This window comes from Xyrauchen texanus, chromosome 48 (genome assembly GCF_025860055.1).
Source record: "Xyrauchen texanus isolate HMW12.3.18 chromosome 48, RBS_HiC_50CHRs, whole genome shotgun sequence".
Lineage (NCBI taxonomy): Eukaryota > Metazoa > Chordata > Actinopteri > Cypriniformes > Catostomidae > Xyrauchen > Xyrauchen texanus.
Window position 1 is genome coordinate 7,072,827 of NC_068323.1, and position 23,756 is coordinate 7,096,582.

At 41.7% G+C, this 23,756-nt stretch overlaps 1 protein-coding gene across 1 annotated transcript in view; it reads left to right on the forward strand.

The window, feature by feature from the left end:
- LOC127639434 (receptor-type tyrosine-protein phosphatase S-like) overlaps positions 1 to 23,756 on the forward strand; it is a 191,540-nt gene that overhangs the window by 134,424 nt on the left and 33,360 nt on the right. The window contains exons 17-26 of the mRNA XM_052121448.1: positions 1,609 to 2,202; positions 3,102 to 3,196; positions 3,718 to 3,971; positions 4,248 to 4,335; positions 4,687 to 4,914; positions 5,924 to 6,084; positions 8,024 to 8,139; positions 13,958 to 14,005; positions 18,305 to 18,402; positions 22,022 to 22,145. Coding sequence (XP_051977408.1) covers positions 1,609 to 2,202; positions 3,102 to 3,196; positions 3,718 to 3,971; positions 4,248 to 4,335; positions 4,687 to 4,914; positions 5,924 to 6,084; positions 8,024 to 8,139; positions 13,958 to 14,005; positions 18,305 to 18,402; positions 22,022 to 22,145 — 1,806 coding nt within the window. The remainder of the gene's footprint in view (positions 1 to 1,608; positions 2,203 to 3,101; positions 3,197 to 3,717; positions 3,972 to 4,247; positions 4,336 to 4,686; positions 4,915 to 5,923; positions 6,085 to 8,023; positions 8,140 to 13,957; positions 14,006 to 18,304; positions 18,403 to 22,021; positions 22,146 to 23,756) is intronic.

Consider the following 23,756-nt stretch of genomic DNA (forward strand, 5'->3'; position numbering starts at 1 on the left):
GATTGATTCTCTCCTCTTTTTAGAGCCAACGGTCTTCTGATGATTGATGTACACTCTGTCAAATCCGTGTCGTTTGGTTTGGTTTGCTGCCACTAATGTGCCTTATCATTCATGATTGGATATCCGTTAAAGGAATATATCTCTTAAAATTTCAATATTGGCATCATTTACTCAACCTTATGGAATTCAACCCCTGTTTGACTTGAATTCCTCAGTAGAGCATATTCTGGCCACTCATTTGCATATAATAAAAACGCTGCTAAGCTCCAAAATGTACTCTGAAGTCATACAGTTAATAGAAGTCATTATTTACTGAAAATCTTGACATCCACCTAGTTGTTTGGGACCACTAATATGCATAAACTGACCACTTTAAGATACTTCTATGGTGCTTTTTTGACATTTTGAATATTCTTCAAAATGAAATCACCTTTAGGGTTCTACGGAAGAAACACAATAACATGAGGGTGAGTAAATGTTGACAGAATGTTTATATTTGGGTGAACCATTCCTTCACTGATGCATCTTTCACTGTAGACGTCTGAAGGCCAGGTCACGATAAATGATTACCTTTTTCAGCATCTTCTGCTCTGCACCTTTTTAAATTTCCTCTTGTTTCTTCCTGTCTCGCATCATCGTTGTGGGAGACGAACAGATTGAATGCTAATGCTAAGCTGGAGGTTCTCATCACGAGTTGGCTGTTGGAACACACAATCTTGGATGACTCAGAATCCTTTAGGCCCTGTGGTTATTCTCTTCAATTAATCAGCCCACTCTAGGCTACTTGCTCCAGTCCTGATTGTGGAGAATGATCATCTCCACGTTTGTCTCTGGAGCTTGTTGTGTTATACCATCCAATGCCAGGATGCTCTGGCATGACGATGAGATTACTTTGTAGATTGCACATTTTGGATTACGGGATTACAAATTGGTATAATGGAGGTTGTGAATTACTGTATTTTTATAAAACAGATTGTTCCAGCTCTAAACTCAGATTGGTTGAGCATGTTTAAAGTTATAATATATTCTGAGAAATGTCGAAACCGCTGGTTTCTTTACTTAAAAAGCATATAGACTAGCGGTTTGCGAGCTCCAGAAGGGACAAAAATGTTGCATGACCAGAGTAGGAGTATTTTTTTGCAGTATGTCCATGCTTAGAAGTCAGTCCTTTTCTCTGGTAGCAGCATATGGGTTATAATTAATCCTTTTAAAGAAGGTATAGCTCCAGACAGAGCTCCAAAAAGGGACGGGAGATCCAAATCACCAGCAAAGATATTGGGAACCCATTACCTAACCCTTTCCCTAACCCTAACCATCTGTGGAGGTGATGCCCCCTTTTGGAATTGGTGCAACCCACTTTTTAAGAAGCCCCGCCCCTTCAGTAATAACCACACCCTATTTTGGAGATCCCACCCCCATTTGGAGATCTCCGGCCTGCAGCTATGCCTACTTGTTTTAAAGTAAATTCAGATACTTCATATTTTAATAGAGAGTTACAGGATCAGTGGCAGATTTAGGCATGGGATATTCGCACAAGGTACAGTGTTGTTTGGTACATTTGAATTGACTGTAAAATTTCTCTTTTTCTTTCTCTCTCCTTCTCTGCAGTGCCTGGGCTTCCCTTTCTCTCAGTCAACCAAATCTCTGAGTCTTCTGCATTAGTACACTGGCAGCCACCGGAGTTCTTCGCTCCAGGTCTCGAGGTCCAGGGCTATCGGCTACAGTTCGGCCGAAAGGACATAAGCCCTTTGGCCACACTGGAATTCAGTCCTCAGGAACTAGAATATTCCATTAGCAATATCCACCGAGGGGCCACGTATATCTTCAAAGTCTCTGCCAAGTCAAAATCGGGATTTGGCGAAGAGGCTACAAGAGAGCTAAGCATCCCAGAGGAGGTACCTCGAGGGTACCCTCAAATAACCGAAGGATCCAACATTACCTGCTGCTCCCTTCAGTTCTCCTGGCTCCCTCCAGTGCTAGCCGAACGCAACGGCGATATAACGGAATACACGCTGGCGTTCCAAGAGGCCGGTACTGCAGGTGGACCAAAGGAATTGCGTCTGCCAGCAAGCGAGAATAGCTACACCCTCAACAGCCTGAGGCCCAACTCAGTGTACGACGTGAAAATTCGAGCACACACCAGTGTAGGTCCAGGGCCCTACAGCCCGTCGATCCAGTATCGAACAGTGGCCTTCAAAGCAGGTAGGGCTTCCTCGTTTCTCTGGCCCCCACCTCAAGGGACTACAAAAAACAACGTCCGCTACTGCAATTCACCTAAACCACGATTAAATAACAACTTACTTGGGGAGCCACTTACCTCACTAACACCCTCCCCTACAAACAAGGTAAAAAAGTCAGTAAGTTAAAGTCAGTCAGTTTTGAAAGGTGAGGAGCATCGATTGCACAAGGTAAGTGCTGATTGGTCAGACACGCCCAGCACACTCACTCATCCAATCACAATTCCCCTAGTGTGTTAAGGTAGGCAAGAACCACATCAAGAAGAAACTCATATCTAAAGAGGAAATAGGCAGTTTCGAAAAACACTTGTTTACTTTATTTGGGTTTTCTTTCTTTTCGTTTTTGGTTCAAAAATTGCACTTTTCTGTACTCACCTTTCTCCCTATCTCCACACTGGGATGGTTTTGCAGCATGGCCTGCTATGTTTGGGGGTTTTCCTTGTTCTGGTCTGGCTTTCCTGGCACGACAGTGACTATCCAAATTTGAGAACACAAAGCAGTGGGTTATTTAGATATAATGTGGGTTCAACTATATGGAACCATCTAAAGGGTACTGCTTGGCAAATTTTCTTCTTTTAGTGGCACTGTCGGGCCAGAACAGGCAGAGTATTGTGCGATTCTGTGGTTCTGTGTTCACCAGTCCAGTCTAGCGTGGTGTTTGTCCCAAATGAGCGCCTCCCCTCTCCTCCTTTCACAGCTAACAGCACACTCCGCTCACTCCAAGGGATCAAATTCACTACTCCCCTTGGAAAACGGTCTCAAGTGCTGAAAATCTGCTTTCTTTCCCTACGTTCTTGTTGTACCACACTTTTCCATTTCTAAAGTGTCCGTCTCATTTTTTTCCCTCCATTCACATCTGGACAGATGTTCCCAAGAATTTCACAGTGAAGCTGGTTACAAAGACGACGGCATTGCTCACCTGGAAGTTTTCCGATAGTCGTTCTCCGCACCACTGCAACGTGAGTGAATCTAAACTAGTAATTGGGAAAATGGGGACATTCTTAACCTTTTTATGCAAGAAAAGAAATAGTAGTTATGATACATTTTATTCTCAAGAATGTTTCGTGAATCCAGCCATTGTCTTGCAAATTTATAATACAATTTTACGAATACCTGCTGTACGATCAATTTTGTCCATCCTATTCACTGTAGTCTGACGATTCAGAAACAACATTGAAGTCAACGTAGCATGAACAATTACCATTCCACTAGAAGATATATTCCCTGACATAAGGGCGCTAAACAATGATATGGTGAACTCATGTTTTTGCTTAATTGCTTATACTACATAGAATTTTTTTAGCACAGCTTGAACGCTAGATTGACCAATCAGCATCCAGGACTGCAACTTTTGTAACCAGTTCTGTAATTGGGACTACATCGCATTACAGAAGTAATATTGGTTGCAAATTACATTTCATGTTGACTTTAAAATGATAAACACCCGCATAACACGCTAAAAGCACCTTGTTGTTCACAGATTGAATACAATCGACAAAAGGTCGCCGTTGACGCTAGGATGACCAAAACTCTTATTTCCAACCTGCGGCCCAACACCACCTATGAGTTCAGAATCACGTGCCAGGAGAGCAGCGAGGGTGGACCCAAACACAAGCTTGTCGCCAGAACAGCCCCACCTATCCTGGTCCGAAAGCCTGAGTTGGACCTGAAAAGAGAGCCAGACAGCACCTTGACCATTCTCTTCCCACCACTAGAAACCAAAGACATGATCAAGTGAGGAAAACCTCTTGCTCTGGATTTTAAGCCAGTAAGATTTTAAGAAGACGCGAATGCTTGGCCAACTCAATGCAAGTGCACGGTCCGGTTATGCATTGCAAATTGCATCTGTGCAAGCTTGATTTCAATTGTCAAAGAACAATTCTTAATGCAATGCAAGTACGCGTTGTCAACCAGGGGGCATCCCTATTTGGCAATGCTGATAATGCAGTGCGTACTTGAGTTACGGATTGCACTGACACACGTGATTATACTGTCTTGTCTGAATTGCAGGGCCATCTATGTTGTGGTCGTTCCACTGAAGAAGGGTAGAGGACCAGTCAGACAGATTAAAACTCCTGATGAGCTGGACCTTGAAGAGGTAAACATGTCTACACCTTCTTCTGTCCCTTTCCTTCAGTCTTTGTCCTTGTTTCACAGACACACTGGAGCCAGAGCCATGGAAAGTGCTCCTCTAGGAGCATTGTGGAAATGTTCCCAAGAGGTTTTTCAGTGAGAGGGGACAATTACATGGCTCTTATCCTGCGTGCTGGCAAACTGCCGAGTCTTGGTCACTTGACCTTGAGTTGTGAACGGCTCAATGGTGCCTGTATGCATATCTGTGTTATTTAATGAGATTATTACTTTTGTTTGTTTCTTATAGACATTCATGCTGGTTAAAACTGCTCTTTTCAATAAGGTGATTTTTCTGAACACTTGTTTTCTCCCACAGATTTTGGGCGAGAGAAGGCTCAGTCAGCGCCATGCCCGCACCACCCGTCAACTCAAGCAGGTGGATGGTAAGAGGCCCTACATCGCTGCCAGCTTTAAGCCTTCATCCATGCCATCATCATTCACCCTGGGCAACCAAATGGTGTACAGTGGCTTTGAAAACAGGGCATTGGATCCTGGGCAGGAGTATGTCTTCTTCATCCTAGCCGAGCTCAACATCACCGGAGGGGTGAGTGAAATATAAGGCAAAGGTTCAATTACATTCTGTTAGTCTATGACTGGACCTCTGGGAAAACTGAACAAAAATATTGAGGGCTCATCTTGCACTGCACATATTTTTGACTAATGAGATGGCCTTTAGATTGAGAATGTTCCTCCCCCTAATACCACTTGCAACTGACAATCCATCCATACATACATTTTTTACAGCCGCTTGTCCTATTTAGGGTCACGGGGAGTGCTATAGCGTATCCCCATACGAACACGGGAAGAAGATGCAAACTCCAAACAAAATGCCCGAATCAAGGAGTCCAATGAGGGACCTTTTTGATGTAAGGTGACCATGCTAGCCACCATGCTGCCTAGCAACCGATTAGCAAGTAGCAAATGATGTTTCATGGCTGTGACGTAACTAAAGCCCAGGGCTGGACTGGGAAGAGAAACTGGCCTGGGATTTTACATGGCAACTGGCCCAAAATTTCAGTTGAGCGAACCAAAAGTTGTTCGCTGTCCTTTTCTGCATAACGCGGCACCGTTTTGTGGTCCGTTCTGCATAACGCGGTGGCTCATTTTAGCTTATCGCTGCCAATTCTGCACGTTTTGCGGCCGACCCACCGGCACGCTCGGTTCTCCCGATGGCCAGTCCGCCCCCTGAGCAACACAAATGTGCGCCGGCCCACCTTCCAATACGTCCTGCACAAACTTCCTGTTTACATAGGAAATAAACTGACAAAGCATGGAAAACTGCTTTCGTTAGCGATTTCATGGAGTCCTAATGAACACAACTTGAAGAATGCATGTAAAAATGTACAGCTCTTGAAAGTTCTATGAATTTCTATGTGAATTGTTTGTAAAACCATTTTTAATTCAAATGCCGTTAATATAATTTTCATAAGAATGGTTTTACTATTTACACAAATATTTTCTGGTCCAAGGAATCCATATATCAACATATATACTTGACGAAGGCTACGCCTTTCGACTTGCAAAGAAACATGTATTTATTTGTGTTTGTACAGAAAACGTTTGCGTCCAGCCCATACACGGACCCGATCACAGCCCCTGACGTGGATCCTCAGCCAATGGAGACGGGAGGAGATGGCCTTATCTGGGTGGTGGGACCCGTTCTTGCCGTAGTATTCATAATCTGTATCGTGATTGCGATTCTTCTCTACAAGAAGTAAGTGAGAGCTTCGCCATGCCAATGAACAAAGAACCATTTTTTTCGTTCTTATCAGATACATTGCCTTGCGGAAAATGGATATAAATAAAGGATGAGTTGGAGTGTGGCCAAACCTTTGGCTGAAACTGTAAATCTTCAAACCAAAATGAAGTTGCTATAAATACATTGTAGTTAATGACAAGTAACGAATGGTTCACATACCTTTGTTATAAACGTTGCCTGAAGCGTTAGAGCAGAATCTGCAAAGTTCAAAGCCGAGTAAAGGAAGAGTAGTCAATTCTTACGTATCAAAAATTAATGAGCGCGCGGCCGCACCAGACCTCTCTGGCTTTTAGCAATGCAAGCTCAACCAAACTCAAAGGGAAGCTATTCCTCATTAGTGCCTCGTGAACCAGGTTAAAAGCTGCCGCCTTCTGGGTAGTATTTCCTCTCTCGGCAAGACCTTGAATTTGAACTCTAGTCTCTTGAGATGGTGTAGCCCCCTGGTGGGCACAAACACAATCTTTTACAGGTCTGTCCAAATGCAGATGAGGTTATTAGCCTGCCCTGTGAATTTAAATAATTGATTAAAATCTATTGATTTTTTTTCTCTCTTTTCTCTCCCTTGTCCTCTTGTTTTCCCCCTTTTACATATTTATTTCTCTTCAATGCTTTCTGTGGAAGCAGTAAGCCTGACAGGTAAGGCTTGTTGTGCTTTATTGCTGTTTTAATGGGGGCAAAAGAAAACAACCTGCCTCTGCATAAAAGCTGGCTTTAATTAGATGGTGGCAGAAAAACAGTACAATGAAATGGCGAGTTGGACCAATATGCCTTTCAGCTTCTTGGCAAGTCTGTTGTTTGTGGTCATAGCTTGGTTTGTGCTTGCATCTAGCTTCCTGTATGTAGAAGGTGGCCATTTCATGTCCATGTGATTATAGTGCTTACAAGGCAGCACTGTATTGATTTTCCTCAAATATTCTGTTCAGGGTTTCTTCTAAACCTGTTAACATATTAAACTCTTGCAATAAGTTCAGCCTGAACTGCTAAATGTACAGACTCAATTCAAATGTAGTTTTGCAGATAATTCAATCAATACTTTAGTAGCTCAGTGGTAAAAGACACTGGCTACCATCCCTGGAGTTCGCTAGTTCAAATCCAGGGCGTGCTGAGTGACTCCAGTCAGGTCTCCTAAGCAACCAAATTGGCCCGGTTGCTAGGGAGGGTAGAGTCACATGGGGTAACCTCCTCGTGGTCGCTATAATGTGGTTTGTTCTGGGTGAGGCAGCTGGGATTCGTCCTTAAGGCGAGTCACTAAGCCACCACGAGGACTTGATAGCGCATTGGGAATTTGGTGAAAAAGGGGGAAAATCCACAGCCGTGACGTCACTGTAATATTTCCTTATGGAATTCTTCAATCTCGCATTTATTTGCACACTAAATTGTGATTGGTCTAAATTTGCTAATACAGTAATTAGCCATCTATACTCACCTTTATGGGCCGTTCAGGCCGAACACATTCCTGCATTAAAAAAGTTAGAAACAGTGCAACCAGTGGAGCAGAACACAGGTGTCTCAATGTAACTTTATATATATATATACTGAAGTTTATTAAAAGTGTGACGTGGCACAATGATCAAAGCATACATTTACATAGAAAAGCAATTAAACAACAGTGCCAATGTATGCAAAGATGTGCTCAGTGTGAACAGCCCCTTATTGATAACGATATTATTAGGATATTATCACGTTGTGATGATTCTCATCCACAGCTGACAGAAAACATGATGCGTGCTGAGTGTCATAACAACGGCAAAGCTGTTCATACAACTATTATTTTGCTGTCTTGCAAGCACTGGTATTTAATTCATCCTGGTATCTAGTTGTCTTTATTTGTTATTTTTCTGCCTTGTCTGTCAATCTTCATTTAGTCTTTGCATGTTTCTTTCCTTTTTTAAAGCAGCAAACGGAAAGAGTCAGAGCCACGTACGAAATGCTTGCTGAATAACGCTGATATCACCCCGCACCACCCAACGGACCCCGTAGAGATGAGACGCATCAACTTCCAAACTCCAGGTAGACGCACATATGTCAGCTTGCAAATATTCTACTTTATACACATCAAATAACAATATTCTAATGTTATAAATTGTAAATGGTCTGCACTTATATAGCACTTTTTTTAAGCGCTTTACACTGTGACTCATTCACCCATTCACACACACACTCATACACCAATGACGGCAGAGCTGCTATGTAAGGTGCTAACCTGCCATTGGGAGCAACTTGGGGTTCAGTCTTGCCCAAGGACACTTTAGCATGTGGAGTCATGTGGGCCGGGATTCAAACCACCAACCCTGCGATTAGTGGCCGACCCGCTCTACCACCTGAGCCACAGCCGCCCCATTTAATTCATGCATATTTAAATAAACAAGAAGTATCGTTATATAAAGTAAATTGGTAACACCATACAAAAAGTTTGTATTTGTTAACATCAGTTAACATTAACAACGAATAATACTTTAATAGAATTTGTTTTATTGTGGTAAATATAAATTAATAATAATTTAAAACACTAATAATTTTGTATTTAAAATATTTAATATTATTATTATTAACGTTGTGTTAACATTAGCTCGTGCATTATAAACTAACGTGAACATTTATAGTATTTTGCAAAATGTATCCCCATTTCTCCCAATTTGGAATGCCGAATTCCCTCTACTATGTGGTGGCGCTGTTACTCATCTCAATCCCGGTGGTGGCGGACAAATCTCAGTTGCCTCCGCTTCTGAGACCGTCAATCCACACCGCGGAGACTCACAGCATGTGGAGGTTCATGCTACTCTCCACGATCCACGCACAACTCACCACACGCCCCATTGAGAGAACCACTAATCACGACCACGAGGAGGTTACCCCATGTGACTCTACCCTCCCTAGCAACCGGGCCAATTTGGTTGCTTAGGAGACCTGACTGGAGTCACTCAACACACCCTGGATTCAAACTCACGACTCCAGGGGTGATAGTCAAAGTCAATACTCGAGTGTTTTGCTAAATTAACATTAACCAAGATTTATAAAAGCTGAAAAGAAAACAAGTGTTTATTCATGAAACATAATGCATTGACTATGTTAACAAATACAACCTGATCGGATAACATTGACTGCAATACTGTTGCAAATGTCTAGCATTACAGTAATGAACATTGAGTGGAGGAGTTGCCTAATTGTCATGAAAATAATGCTTAATTTCTTCTTAATTTTGATCTGGATGTGTTTTCATGAGATTCAACCAAACGCCCTTCACAGGTGTACATTTGATCTACACTTGAGGTATGAAGGACTGAAATATTTTGTCAATTAATCTTAAAATAAAAAGTGCACCTGCTGTTTTTTCTAATGTGTTATGTCGAAGTCTACTGATGTAATTTGCAAATAATTGCACACAGACTGTCAGTCATCATTCTAAAGGAAGGCTGTTTATATGTGAGAGTACTTCTCCAACCCTGGGAGAGAAAACATGAAAGTCCACGTAGCTTTAGAGAAGTTTCATCGTTGTCTCTCCACATCTCATTCCAAACTAGACGATCTTTTCGTCTCATCCGAAATCCTCCAGTTCAAAGAACATTCTTTGCCATTCTCACTTTCACTGGCTTTGGACGCTAAACCTAGTCTGACATTTCTCTCTGGCCCCTTGAAGTGGCGCAGAGTGAATTTGTTGAAGACGCCATTCTTCGGCACCCTCCTCCTCTCTCTCTCTCCTGTCCGTTCTCGGCATCTCCCCATCAAACAGCTCTCGTTTCAAAGGCGGTAATCTCACCGCGGCTAGCTCATAGCTCAGCCTCTGCCAAGAACTTTCCTTCTACACTGGAGATAATAGTGAGAGAGCTCAAGATGAGGGAGGAGAATGCGAGAGCCACTATCGCTACCTCATTTCCCATAATCACCCTCTCCATTGTCGGGCATCTTGTCCGGTTGCAGCCTAATAACATGTCGAAAATGAACTCGGCACGCTTTTATCGTATTTGTCGTCTTTTTCCTCCACGTTCAGGCAAGCCTCATTAAGGTCGTCCTCGTTTACGTGTTCGACTTTGTTAATTGAGAAGCGTTCAATTTGCGTTGTCCGATGAGCGATGTCATTATCTCTTTGCTTGGTGAATTTTATTTAAGGGGACATTTGAGCCCAATTAACTAGGACGGGGAAACGTTTGCGACATTTCCATTAGCTAATAGGGGCCATTGTTCAAACGAACACACATGGATGACTGGCACATATGCCACATGACGCAACAGTTATCCTAATGGGAAAAGACACCAACATCCTGTTCATTTCATGGTGCATCTAGGGTCAAGATCTGCTCAATTTATAGCCATCTTTTTTTAGTCGATTTCACTTTGCATTTTTATATTAGCATGCTATTTAATCCATATGCACTTCCAAACATTTACAAGCCTCGCAGCTTCACCTGTACCATGAAGAACCGTGTCATTAAGGAGAAGATTTGTTGTTCCCGTGCTTGTTCTAGTCTTGTCACCGCAGTGATTGGGACAGCAATGGTGCACATCTTCATTTCGTGCATCAATCTTTCGCAGTTATCCATTCTCCTGTTACTGGAACTCTTAACTGATGTAGATTAATGGCGGTTTAGGCATTGTTTTAGGGTAGTGTTGCAGGTTAGATCTTGCCATAGTTAATGTAGTAATGTAATGCTATATAATGTTTTGACAGCAAATTCAGAGATTTGACGCTAACATATATTCCCATTATCGTGTTTTAGGAGTTATAATGGTTTGCGAATATTTAATGTTTATATTAATATTGACATATACTGTATTTGTCAGGTGGAGAAGTCAAACGGAGTGCATTTTAAGTGTTGTTTGGGCATTCTCTATTTTTAATAGCTTGCAAGAACAGATTAACCATTGTCGAAAATTCCCAATGCTTATTGTGAGCACAATAACAACTGATTTTTCCCATTATTGTGTTTTAGTTGTAAATGCGTCACCCTATGGAGGTAAAACAGGTTGCTAATGTTTCATTTTACTTTTAATATTTAGTACATTTGGCAGGTAGAGAAGCCAAAACATGAATTTTAAGTGTTGTTCAGGCACCAATTTTTAATAGCTTTCAATTACAGATAAACCGCTACTGAAAATTTGCCCTATTGCGATTTTGAGCGCAATAACGATACATTTGAATCGTTTAAATCGAAAACATGTCATATTAAGGAGGTAGAATCGATTGCAAATGTTTCATGTTGACTTTAATATTTATGTCAATTTGCCATGTGGTTGTTTGGGCATTCTCTATTTTTGATAGCTTGCAATTACGGATGCACCATTATAGACAATTTTCCCAATTCTGATCGCAAGCACGATAACAACAGATTTGACGATAGATTTATTTTTATTTTCCATTTGTGTGTTTTAGATACAAATATGCATGTGTTTTATATTGACTATATTTATGTCAATATTTCGGGTAGAAAGCCAAACAGCGTGAATTGTGAGTGATGTTCGATCATTTTTTATTTAAATATCTTGGAAATTACGAATTTACCCAAATTTTGTCCAATATCAATTATTTTTTGGTTGCGCCTGATAACCAATAGGATTGTCTATATTTTAAAGCTATACTGTTTTTGGCAAATACTCATATGGTCACCAATAAATCTCAGCACCCCTACTTACAGTGTTGTGAAAAAGTATTTGTCCCCATCCTGATGTCTTCTGTTTTTGTGTATATCTCATAATAAATCACACACACACACACAAAAAACTGTTTTTAAATGATAATGTTATTTATTGAAGCAAAAAAGTTACCAATTGGGCATGTATGAAAGTATTTGCCCCCTTCAGGTTCAGCTGGACCTATGCCTGATTACTGCCAGACCTGTTCAATCAAATCAACACCTAAATAAAACTTTTTCAGCAGCATGAAGTTCACTAAAAGCTTTGTCTCATCTAGTAGCACACTATGCCAAGGTCGAAAGAAGTTCCAGAAATGATGAGGAAATGCTGATTAAAATACATCAGTCTGGGGAGGATTACAAAGCTATTTCAAAGGTCCTGGGACTCCAAAGAACCAAAGAATCACAGTGAGAGACATTATCTCCAAATGGAGAACACTACGACACAGTAGTGAACCATCCCAGAAGTGGCCGCACTTCCAAAATTCCTCCAAGAGCACGGCGACGACTCATCCAGGAAGTCACAAAAATGCCAAGGACTACATGCAAGGAACTAAATCCCACCACAGCGTTGTGAAAGTAAGACCTCCAGTTATCTGTTGCTGCTAAAGGTGGCACAACCAGCTATTAAGTTTAAGGGGGGCAGTTCGTTTTTCACATGGGTGATATAGGTGTTGGATAACCTTTGGATGCTTCAATAACAAAATATCTATTTGAAAACTGTATTTTGTGTTTAAACAATTTAGTACGAAAAGTACACAAAAACAGAAGAAATTAGGAAGGGGGCAAATACTTTTTTAAAGCACTGTATAATGCGACTTTGAAAGGGATCCATTTGCTCTGGTAAAGTTTGAGCCTTAATTTCCTCACTGAGGACCCATTCACATTGGTGTTTCAAGGTTGTGGTGGTTTGTGTCACCCTCCTTTGCCCAAAGTCCTCACAGATGGCTCAAACAGAGACAACAGAAGCTAAAGACTTTCCTCATTGGCTTTCGCTCTTCTCCGCAGCTCCTTCGACAGCTGGACAGACGTTAAGATGCTAAATGGAGACCGTATGTCATTTTACCACTCAATCAAATCTGATATTTTGGCAACGGAAAACAAGAATTTATCCTTTCTTTTTAAAAGATGGTACGAGTAACATTATATAGTGTAAAACGAGACTCAAAACAGTAAATCTGATTGAATAAACCACATTTAAAGCCGTTGTAAAATGGTAAAGACGCTGGCTACCATCCCTGGAGTTCACTATGATGAGTGACTCCAGTCAGGTCTCCTAAGCAACCAAATTGGCCTGGTTGCTAGGGAGGGTAGAGTCACATGGGGTAACCTCCTCGTGGTCGCTATAATGTGGTTCGTTCTCGGTGGGGCGTGTGGTGAGTTGACGGTAGATGCCGCGGTGGATGCCATAAAGCCGTCACATGCGCTATGTCTCTGTGGCAACGCGCTCAACAAGCCACGTGATGAAATGCGAGGGTTGACAGTCTCAGACGCGGAGGCATCTGTGATTCATCCTCTGCCACCCAGATTGATTCATTATGCCACCACGAGGACTTAAAAGCCATTTGGAATTGGGCATGCCAAATTCGGGGGGGTACTATTTTCACATTTGATTATGAAAGTGACTTTTTGATTGTTTTAAGTTTTGTTTTGTTCTTCATTTGTCGTTTTTGCATGCGCTAATAACCCGGATTGCAACCTATGCGAGGGGCGTTAACTTACAACTCATCAAAACTTCTCCCAAAACGTGAGTTAGCAATAACAGAATAAACAATATAGCAATCTCTGACACATTTCTACTGTCACATTGTCATACTTACAAGTGCCAGTGATGAGCATCTATAGCTAATAAACAGCAACGGCTCTGATGTTGATTGAAGGACAGGACCATCGGATTCTGGAGTGAGCGAGTGTCCTACTTTTGCTGTCTGAGCAACTACTTGGCATCAGCTCCGACACTGAAGACCCTCACGAGAATCGTTCAAAGCAGGGGATGTCCTTTCTCCTGCCTGTTTAAAAATGCACAATGCACTTTGCTAAATTAATTAGAGGAGAGAAATGTGTAAAGGATGATTTCTATTTCCTTTTCATTTTTTTTGTTTTTATTTTCCATTTTTCAGTCCATTTCCAGATTTGGTCCTCAACTTAAGTATCAGTATATTAAAAGAGGTTCTTTTTCCGTGTGTTGCTGTTTTTCACAGATTCTGGTCTGAGCAGCCCACTCAGCGAAGGCAGTTTTGACTACGAAAGTTAGTCCTCACATCTCGCGTTCAGCTTTTGTTGTTGTCTTGCGTCATCCTTTTTTAACGCGTCTCGCCCCACATGCGAATAATGGGTTGTGTTCTCGAATACATTTGCATTTGACTGTTCCCTCACAAACTGCCAGATCTGTGCTAACTTTCACTCCAGTAACCCTGTGAAAAATTAAAAGGAGTCGCAAGTCGGATGAAACTGCATTCACTGGAAATTCAAAATTAGCGATTGCTTTTCCAATATGAAGTGCGTAATTTAGGACAAAATGTCAATAATAAGTCAATAATCCTATTTGGATCAAGTTTTTTCCTTGAAAGCCATCACAAAAGTACACTTGATGTGCATATAACATGAACAATCAAATTAAAAATGGACGAAAAATCTATTAAGAAAGAAAGTCTTATGTAGTCAAGATTGGGATGTAAACATGAACTGCTATTGATCATATCCATGCAAAGTGCTTTGACCTATTAATTATGAACTCTACCTACAATTTAGGGACATTTATGACTCATATTTAGAAAAATACTCACTTTTTTGCCAAGACTACTAATTAAATTGAATAATATACTGTAACTCTACATTTCGGTACAGTTTGTCCTAGATTATACACGTGATCATTTATGATGTCATTTCCATTTTCCAGTTTAACTGTTTCATCTTATGACTGCTTTTAACTTTCATTCGTAACAAGGCTTTTCATCTACCTTTTTTAATTTATATTTATTTTTAAGCCTCTTCTACTCAATTGCTTTGTTCTTACAACACGTTTGGCTGCACACTGTTAATTCACAGTACAACCACTGCAATCACTGCTGATGATGTAGAGAAGGGTTTGCTGTATGATTTCCTTCACATTCCAACATCCTTGTCCCCAACCTCCCTCTCCGCCCAGCTGTCCGTTCAGCCCCCCCCCCATCCCCCCCATCCCGTTCTCCACGATTGGGGTTGTTCTGCAGGCAGCGATAACGAGCTGAATTAATGAAACCCTCCGCTAACAATGGCCCAACATTTGATACAACCCTCCCGCCCTCTCAGCGAGGCAGTAAAAAGGGTAACACGGCTCCCTTTTTTGTTACTTTTATGGGCGAATAAACCAAGCATTTTCCCTCACCTTTATACAGTATGTAAATGAACAAATGCAAAATCGTTTCAAAAGGGTTTGTTATTTCCATCACCTGTCAAGCGCAAATAAGAGACTGAAAATATGTAATTAGACCATTTTCTTCTCTCGCGCTCAGTGATCTCGTGTTGATTGCTTGGGATAAAAAGACTCCATGGTGGAGAGAGACGGGAAAATCCTGGCAAAGTGTGATGAAATAAAATGAGAAGCAAGAGCAGCGTGTCCTTGAATGATACTTTGTCCTGTTGGGCCTTGCTTAAACATTCTTGCACGTGTCTTTAACTTTAGGTAAATACGTCATGTTTGCTGTGAACGCAATAACAAGCAAACCATTTTGTATTATGCTGAGGTTAAAGCACAATTCGCATTCGGATCAGATTAAATGGAATAGTTTCTCACGCTGTGCGGAACAAACAAACAAGAGCTTATTTATGGAGACAAAAGATTAAAAATGGTTTCATGAGTCATTGTTGTTGACATAGAGCAAAGTTGAGGAATATGTTGAGAATGAAAAGTGTTCATCTTCAGAATAGTTGGGTTTCAACTGGCTCTAGATGGCCTCATTGCGTTGTGGTGGCTGTTAGCATTTAGCATGCAGGTCAGGTCTCGGGTTGTTTGCCAAAGTCGCCCTTTGCATCTTTTTGAGAGTGCTTTGGCATATATTACCTTGGTTCACCTTAGGAGAATACAACAGATTCCAGAGAATATCTTAAGACCATTTCCTGGCAGAGCACACATATTTGTGGAGTAACAAAAATGTTAGCATTAGCAAATTCGGAATTGCAGGCAAGATGGACCTCAGTCAGTGTAGACGCCATATTTTAAATGGACATGAATGAAAACCAGACTAAGGCACATAGTCCAGTCCATTAAATACGTTGCATAGATACATTTAACCAAGCATTGAAAAGGCTTTTCCAACAACAACGACCAAAAAATAGTAGAAGAAGCCTAATGGACTGGCTGTACTTTTATTTCCTTACAACCTCGATTTCATTCACGTGAAATTAAATATGGCGTGTACCCTGACTAAGGTCCATAATGACAGTAGACAAATACAAATGCATTAGCATATTTTGGTAAGCCTCGTTTCAGAGAAAAACCACACACGAACCCTTGTGTTCCTGTGGAATAATGGGTCATTTGCATCCGTTTGTTTGTGATGTAGGGTTAGGGTTCAGGGTTAGGTATTAGGGTTAGTCTAAACATGTGTCAAAGCTTGATTTTGTCTGGTTTTACGTGTCCGGTTTGTGTCAAATTAACATAGAAGGAGGAAGTGCCCATGTCTCAATTAATCCAAAGTAAAGTCCTTAGCCCTACGTAACATTTTGAGAAAATAAAGTGTGAACAAGGAGTGAAATTGAGGATGGCTAATGTGATTATGCAGATTATTCATGCTTAATTATATCGCAGTACACTTGCAAGAAGTCAACATTTAGCCAACGTTTGACCTCACACTGGTGAAGACGAAAGAAAGTCGAATGCCCTCTATAAAAACGCTAGCATCCAGATTAGGAAGGGCTACTCGGGTCTAGCATAAATAGACATTATTGTCAGTTTTTACCCCAGATTCCATGACACATTGGTGGATTAACTCCACAACGAGGCCTAGGGAATTGTGGCATTTGGTCCGAGACATCACAGCTAACACGTCTGTTTAAGGGAACAAGACGGACTATTGTATACATAAAGGCCTTAGGGTGTGTCTCAATCCACTTCGTAGGAAGTCAGACATTTTAAAGTTCACCATAAAAACTAGTGCGAATCGGCTGTAATAGAGGATGGCCCATATTTCAAAATGGCACTACAACAAAGATTCACATAGCTGTTATACTGCGTTGTTGTTGGTACTTGCCAGCTACGTTTTAACACACAACCTAGCAAGCCCTTGCTAGTGTCCCATTTCATGCTCGCTATGTAATGATACATGTTGTAGGGAACTAGGGAGCAGAATGGGACACATGTAGGTTGCTGCAGGGTTAGCATGGGTGAATGCTTTCCGTGATGCGCTTGCTTAGCTTTGGCTGAACTGAAGGCGAGCAGAAGCCACTGCACTTCACTTTGGCAGTGGTACCGTCAGGCCATCTTTAACCAGGCCAGAACTCTTACGGAATTAAGCTACATCCCCAACGGGACCCCAATTACCCCCCATCATCACTCCACTCACCCTGAGTTTTTTCCCAATCAACGTTCAAATGAAGGGTTACATAAGGAAACTATTGCAAGCTTCTACCAAAAGAGAAGCTGTTAGATATATTAAGGCATGGAAGTTTACTCCAGGGAAAGGCAATATTGTATTTTTCTACTTCTCGCTCACGTTTTTTTCTCTTTGCGTTTCATGTGGAAGCCTTCCAGTTTTTTCCACATAATTAAAATGAGTGGTCTTGGGCAAACAAAGAGGAACAATAAGTCCATATTTTGTTTTGTATTTTATTACACAAGACTGCAAACAAAATGCTAATTTGTCCGTTTCTCAGTTGTAACTCTCTGTGAAAAATTGATTTTGCATTTGATTAAATCTATTACAATTTTGCCTCTGTAGACACAGGCGTAATTTCTCAAGGGCTGCTTTTAAGGGTCTTTTCAATTTATTGTTCTTGTTGCTCAGTCTGAATGGAGATTTGTTTGGTTTCACAAAGGCAACCAAGCCCATTGCTCCTTTTGTCTTAGCTCTCTGAGGACAAACGTATAGTTTGTCGTACGCACCGAGCTTACTAGTTGTCATCCTGCTTGAGATATTTTGAGGGGGAAAGTAAATTTCATCACTGTGGCAATATTGCAAAGCTATTAAGCACCATTTGGCCCACTATCATCGAGTTGTAATTGGTCTGGGGTTTTTGTAGCACCTTAGCAATCATCTTTAGGTCCTTCCTTTATATCTTCTGTATAAATGCAGTAAATCTTTCTGTATTAGGACGATTCTCATTGGTCAGATTGACGACGTAGAGCTCTGGCCTGGTGTCCTTAACATCACCCTTGTGTCCCTCTGTCCCTCCCTCCAATCCCCATCTCATATTGTCACCTGCTTGGGTGTCTCCTTCCACCCCCCTAAACCCTGATCCTGTATGTTTCACCAATGTTCGGATTTGGCTTCTTATCGCCTATATTGTCCATGGTCATCTAACTGACCATGTCTCTGTGTGTCCGTCTCCTTCTCCTGATTGGTGTGCAGGTATGATGAACCACCCTCCCATACCTGTCGCAGAGCTGGCCGAGCACACGGAGCTACTGAAGGCCAACGACAACCTGAAGCTCTCCCAGGAGTATGAGGTAAACACGTCCAAAGAAAGAGACCAGTTTTTGTTTCATTAATGGGACAGTTAACCTAGTAAGTCTTTGATCCCTCCGTGGAACACAAAGAATGTTCTGGCTGCTCTTTTTCATATAAAGAAATTGAATAGGGACTGGTTCTGTCAATGACATAAAAAGCACCATAAAAGTAATCCATATGATTTGTGCACTATATTTGAGGAACAGACTGAAATGTAAGTCATTATTCGCTAATCTTTACCTCTAAAATGTAGTTCTACAGTCGTTTGGGCTACAAAATTGTGCATCAACGCCATTCTACTCAATTGGTGCCAAACGCAATTGGTTCTTGAGTGTCTTGTGACATATTTGATTTGAAAGCTGCCGAGGAAGGGAAGATTATCAGTGAATAATGAGAGTAAGCAGTAAAAATTGTCATTTTTGGGTGAACTATTCTTTTAAAAGCTGTTACAAATGTTCCACCAATATCAAGTGGATTTTCCTGCGTATTATCAAAGCTGAGACATTCCCAGTCTTAATTTTAGCATTTGCATGGCAGTTACTGGAGTGTTATTGAGCTTTGCAGTGGCACGGCTGTCTCGGCTTCGAATGCTGGGCTCATAAATGTAGCGGCTGCTGATTAGCATTCGCTATTGCTGAATCAGCCATCATTTGCATAGAGGAAATGTTGTCGTCCATCTCAAAGCGCAGTGTGCAACAGCAGCACTGCCATCAGGATCCCCGGAGCTTAATGCCATCTTAAATGGCAGCCAGCATGAGCCAGACCTGATATCCCAGCAGAAACACGGGAACGGTTGAGTTGAGCCAACACACTATTATTTTTGGGACACTGGCTTAGCGGCATATTGATTAGAGTGAGCGGCAAGTGCTAACCACATGAAGAAATGTCAGCCATTAGTAGCCAAGCATACTAGAAGACGGTTGAATTTATGCAATATTGATGCATCAAAATTAAATATTTTGGGTTGCTTTCAGCAACCAATAACAGTGCAGGACTCTCAGCCCTATTTATTCGATTATTGCAAAACTCTGTTTATTTGATTTTATTCAAAAATATACCCCCTTCAGGGCAAAACATGGTCCTTCGGCTACATGTCGGTATCCTGATCACCCTGTTGGGGTTTATTTTTCAATAATGACCAGCTTTATTATTGTGTATATAGAACATTAATTAAAATTAAACTTCAAGTCAATTATTTAGGTCTCGAGGGTTCAGTAGACAAAAAAGGTTGGTACTCCCTTCTCTAGAAGAACAAATGACCAAATCGTAGGGTGGAATGGAATTTTCGTTTGATTATTTTCTTGATGGCTCATCTTTAGGGTGCGCTTGCATGCCAAAGGTAAGTCAAGTCAAGTCAAGTGGTTTTTATTGTCGTTTCAACCATATACAGTTAGTACAGTACACAGCAAACCAGACAACGTTCCTCCAGGACCATGGTGCTACATAAAAACAACAAAGGACCAACATAGGACCACATGAGACTACACAACGAAATAAAATACCTATATAAAATACCTATATATACCTATATAAAGTGCACGTGCAAACATGTGCAAAAAGTACAGGACAGTACAACAAATTACTGACAATGAACAGGACAATAGACAGTGCAGCGCCGACCAGTACTCAGTAGTGCAAAAAGATGACAGTTTCTAAAAATGTAAACATAACATACTATGAGATAATGTTCTATGCACATAGCAGTTATTGAGGTAGCAGACAGTTATAAAGTGACTGTAATTAAAGTGCAACTCAGGACACGTGTGTGTAGCCGTTAAATCAGCAAGTTATTTCTGTAGAAAAATGGATGAGAGAAGAGAGTTGGAGAGTTGGAGATGGAAGGTGATATAGAGTAGAAGAATATGTCGGTGGGTTTGTTTAGAGATGAGGTTGAGCGTTACGCCAAAAATTGTTGCGGTTACCAAATTCGATTTAAAGGGATAGTTCACCCGAATGAAAAATCTGGTATAATTTACTGTCCTTCAAATTGTTCCAAACCTGAATGACTTTCATTTATGGAATAAATAAAGAGGTTAAGAATGTCTCTGATGCCTTTTCCTGGCTACATCATCAACCTTCCATGCGCACTTGAATTGTTAGATCTCAGAAAACAGTACGGTCTGACATCTGGCTTGGTACAAAACCAAACAAATCCAGGTTGAGTTGTTTTAAAATCCCATAGGCAGCTTTCAGGGGGGATAAGAGAGACACGTTTGACAACACAGGCAACCTGTGGACTGTTGGTGTTGTTTTATTTGTCCCTGTAATCATTGTAGGGTAAATAGTTACATCAAACCCCTCTTTGTGGGTTATTTGGCCCCAATTTTAGCATGCAGATGCGCTCCCCCAAATGAAAACATCCCTATAGCTAGTAAAAGCTGGGACGGAGCCATTGCCTGCAAACGAGCTCAGAATCATAATGGAATACTAAATTACACTGACGGGGGAAAGAATATTTATTCCGAAATTCTCATATTGGGAATGCGTTGGCATTTATCTTGGCAACGTCAGGCCAGGCTGGTTTGAACTCGCTGTCCTTCACAGGAAAGAACACACTCGTTTATCAGTTTCCTTTGCTATTATTCACTGTCCGTGTAATGATCTAAAAAAAAGCTACCTGTCAGAACACTCGTGGATATTTAAAGCGATAGTGGACTATTAATTACAATTTAATGTGCAGTGTGATGGCAAAACGAGAAAGACTTTTATAGTGTTGTGATTGTTTATCTGAGCTACTTTGTAAACGATTCTCATTTCTTTCCTGTTTTTCCATCATCCCACTACTTTTGTTTTTCAAGACTCATTCAACCCCTCTTTCTGAAAGACAAATCAGAGTTTTGTAGCTTTGATTTCATGCCTATTAGCTTTGAAGCAATCTTAAGACCAAAGTTTACATCAGGTTTCCGAGTGCACACAATGTGAGTGATGCAAATTTCACGTGCGTGCAGCACGTAGTCTAGTTATTCTAGGCACACATCGACATGCGTACTGTGCTTATGAAGAAATTTAGACATACAGGCACTCAGTGTGTGCCTGCCATTGACTGTAATACTGAGTAGTTGTAGTGCACATGCGTTGAACATGTCTGTACAGGCTCACGGTCAAAAGAATATACTTTAAAAGGATACAGCAATCGACTATGTGTGAGGCATAGCAGTGCATGAAAAAGCAAAGTAACCCTAGCCTTAAATGTTAGTGTACTCTTAAAAGTTAAAATATACACCTTTAGCAGATTTAGTACTGGGAAAATGAACCAAAAATATTTAAGATCTCACTGAATAGATTTTGTCCAATCAAATGCTCTCTAGAATGAAAATGTCCTTCCCCCTAATACCACCAACAATAGACTAGCTAGCAAGTAACAAATCATGTTTCATTCCTGTGAAGTAAACTAAAGCCTATTGGCTATTCTTTTTTAATAAAAAGGACAAGCACTTCAAGATGTCCTTCCAAAACTTCCTTTATTAGGAAATGCGTCAATGTATGAATGAAAATTTCTATTGTTGGCCTCTTTTCGGTTTCTTCACCAACTTTCGATGGCAATGTTCAAAATGATATTCTCTCTTAGCATTAGTATTGGTTGGGGTTGTTTCCTCATCTTTGACTTTCTCTCCCCAGTCCATCGATCCGGGCCAGCAGTTCACCTGGGAACATTCCAACCTGGAGGTCAATAAACCCAAGAACCGCTACGCCAACGTCATCGCCTATGACCACTCCCGTGTAATCCTGGCTCCCATTGAAGGTCAGGCAGAACCCCATACACCATATTAACTATATTTTTTAAGGAACATCTTAATATGTATATTGTGTGTTGTGTATTTATGTTCCCTATCTGTCACTCACTTGACGTTGTGTTGATGTAGTGACACTAGGGATCGAACATGGGAGCCCCAAACACCTCTTTTGAGAAAAGGCCAATGAGAATTGGCGAGTGGAATTTGCATGCCACTCCCCCGGACATACGGATATAAAAGGAGACGGCTTGCATCCATTCTTTCAGATTTGTTCTTCGGAGCCGTTCAGAGTAGAATAGTGAATAAGCTGTTGGATATATGGCGCATTTACAGCGGGTTCACTCTCCTGGCACAGATAAGTGCAGAGAACCCCCCCTGGGCACTTCAGCAGTCAAACTAAAAAGTATATTTTCTATTAAAGAGTGAGCACTGATGGAGAGTTTTTAAAGATGCCTTTCCGTCTCCATACAGTTCCTGGTTGTGGTCAGTGTCTCTCATCCTCTGACGGCTGAGTCAGCATTCGTGGGTGGCTCATGTTCTCACTGCGAGAGCGTGACCATGGTAACTTTGCGATCGTAGAGAAAAAAGCCACTCCAAGGCCGTGGTGGTTAGCACAGGGGGCGATTTGGGGGCTTTAATGGGAGCATTTCCGCCGAGTGAATCCCTGTGGACCTCCCATTCCCCAGTACACTCTGGGTACACAGAGGTTCCTCTGGTGCACCTGTGCCTGCAAAACTTCGAAGCATCCCTGAGACAGGAGACCCAGAGGTGAGGAGACCCACTGTCATCCAGGAGGTGGTACACAGACCACTCTGTCCCCCAGTGGAGGGCAGGGAGGAGAATCTTTGGTGTCTGCATGCCCAAGGGGCACCAGCACTTTCATTTTCAGAAAAAAAGCCTCATTCCTCATTCTCTGGGTCACATGGCCATCGTTGTCATGACAGCCATACACAGAACATTCGCAGCAGGGGTGCTGTGGATGCGAGTCCCCCTCCTTCGTGCACCCAGCTGCGACACACACAAATATCCATGTGACACGCCACAAGGATGCCCAGCCTCCTCTCCCGTCGCTGACCGGTCCTATGGTGGGTACACTGAGCAAGGTAAGTGCTCTACCATTTCTCTCAGCACAGCCACTTGTTTGGGATGTGAGGCCTCTAGACTTGCAGCTCCTGCTCCGCCCTGCCATGAGGTCCCATCCGCAGGTATGTCAAAGGTGATTGTCCCCTTGGTTCCCTTGTATGGAGTCTGGAGGCGTGGCTAGCCCTCTCCAACCTGTCGTGCTGTCTCAGGACAATCTGACTCGGCTATGCGATACAGTTCAGTGGCATCCATTCTGCCTCACTAGCAGGCAAGGATGCCACTGTTCTGCATGCGGAAATCACAGTCCTTCTAGAGAAGGACGTGATAGAGCCTGTCCCTCCAGCTGAGATGAAGAAGGGGTTCTACTGCCAGTACTTCATCGTACTGAAGAAAGGCGTTCTGCCTCGAGTTCTGGCAGTATTGCTGGCTCTGCTGAGGTTTCGGCCTTTGATCCAGGGCAAGCACGTGTTAGTCCGGATGGACAACACAGCGACGGTAGCATTTATAGTACAGAGACTACCCCTTTTAATGATCAA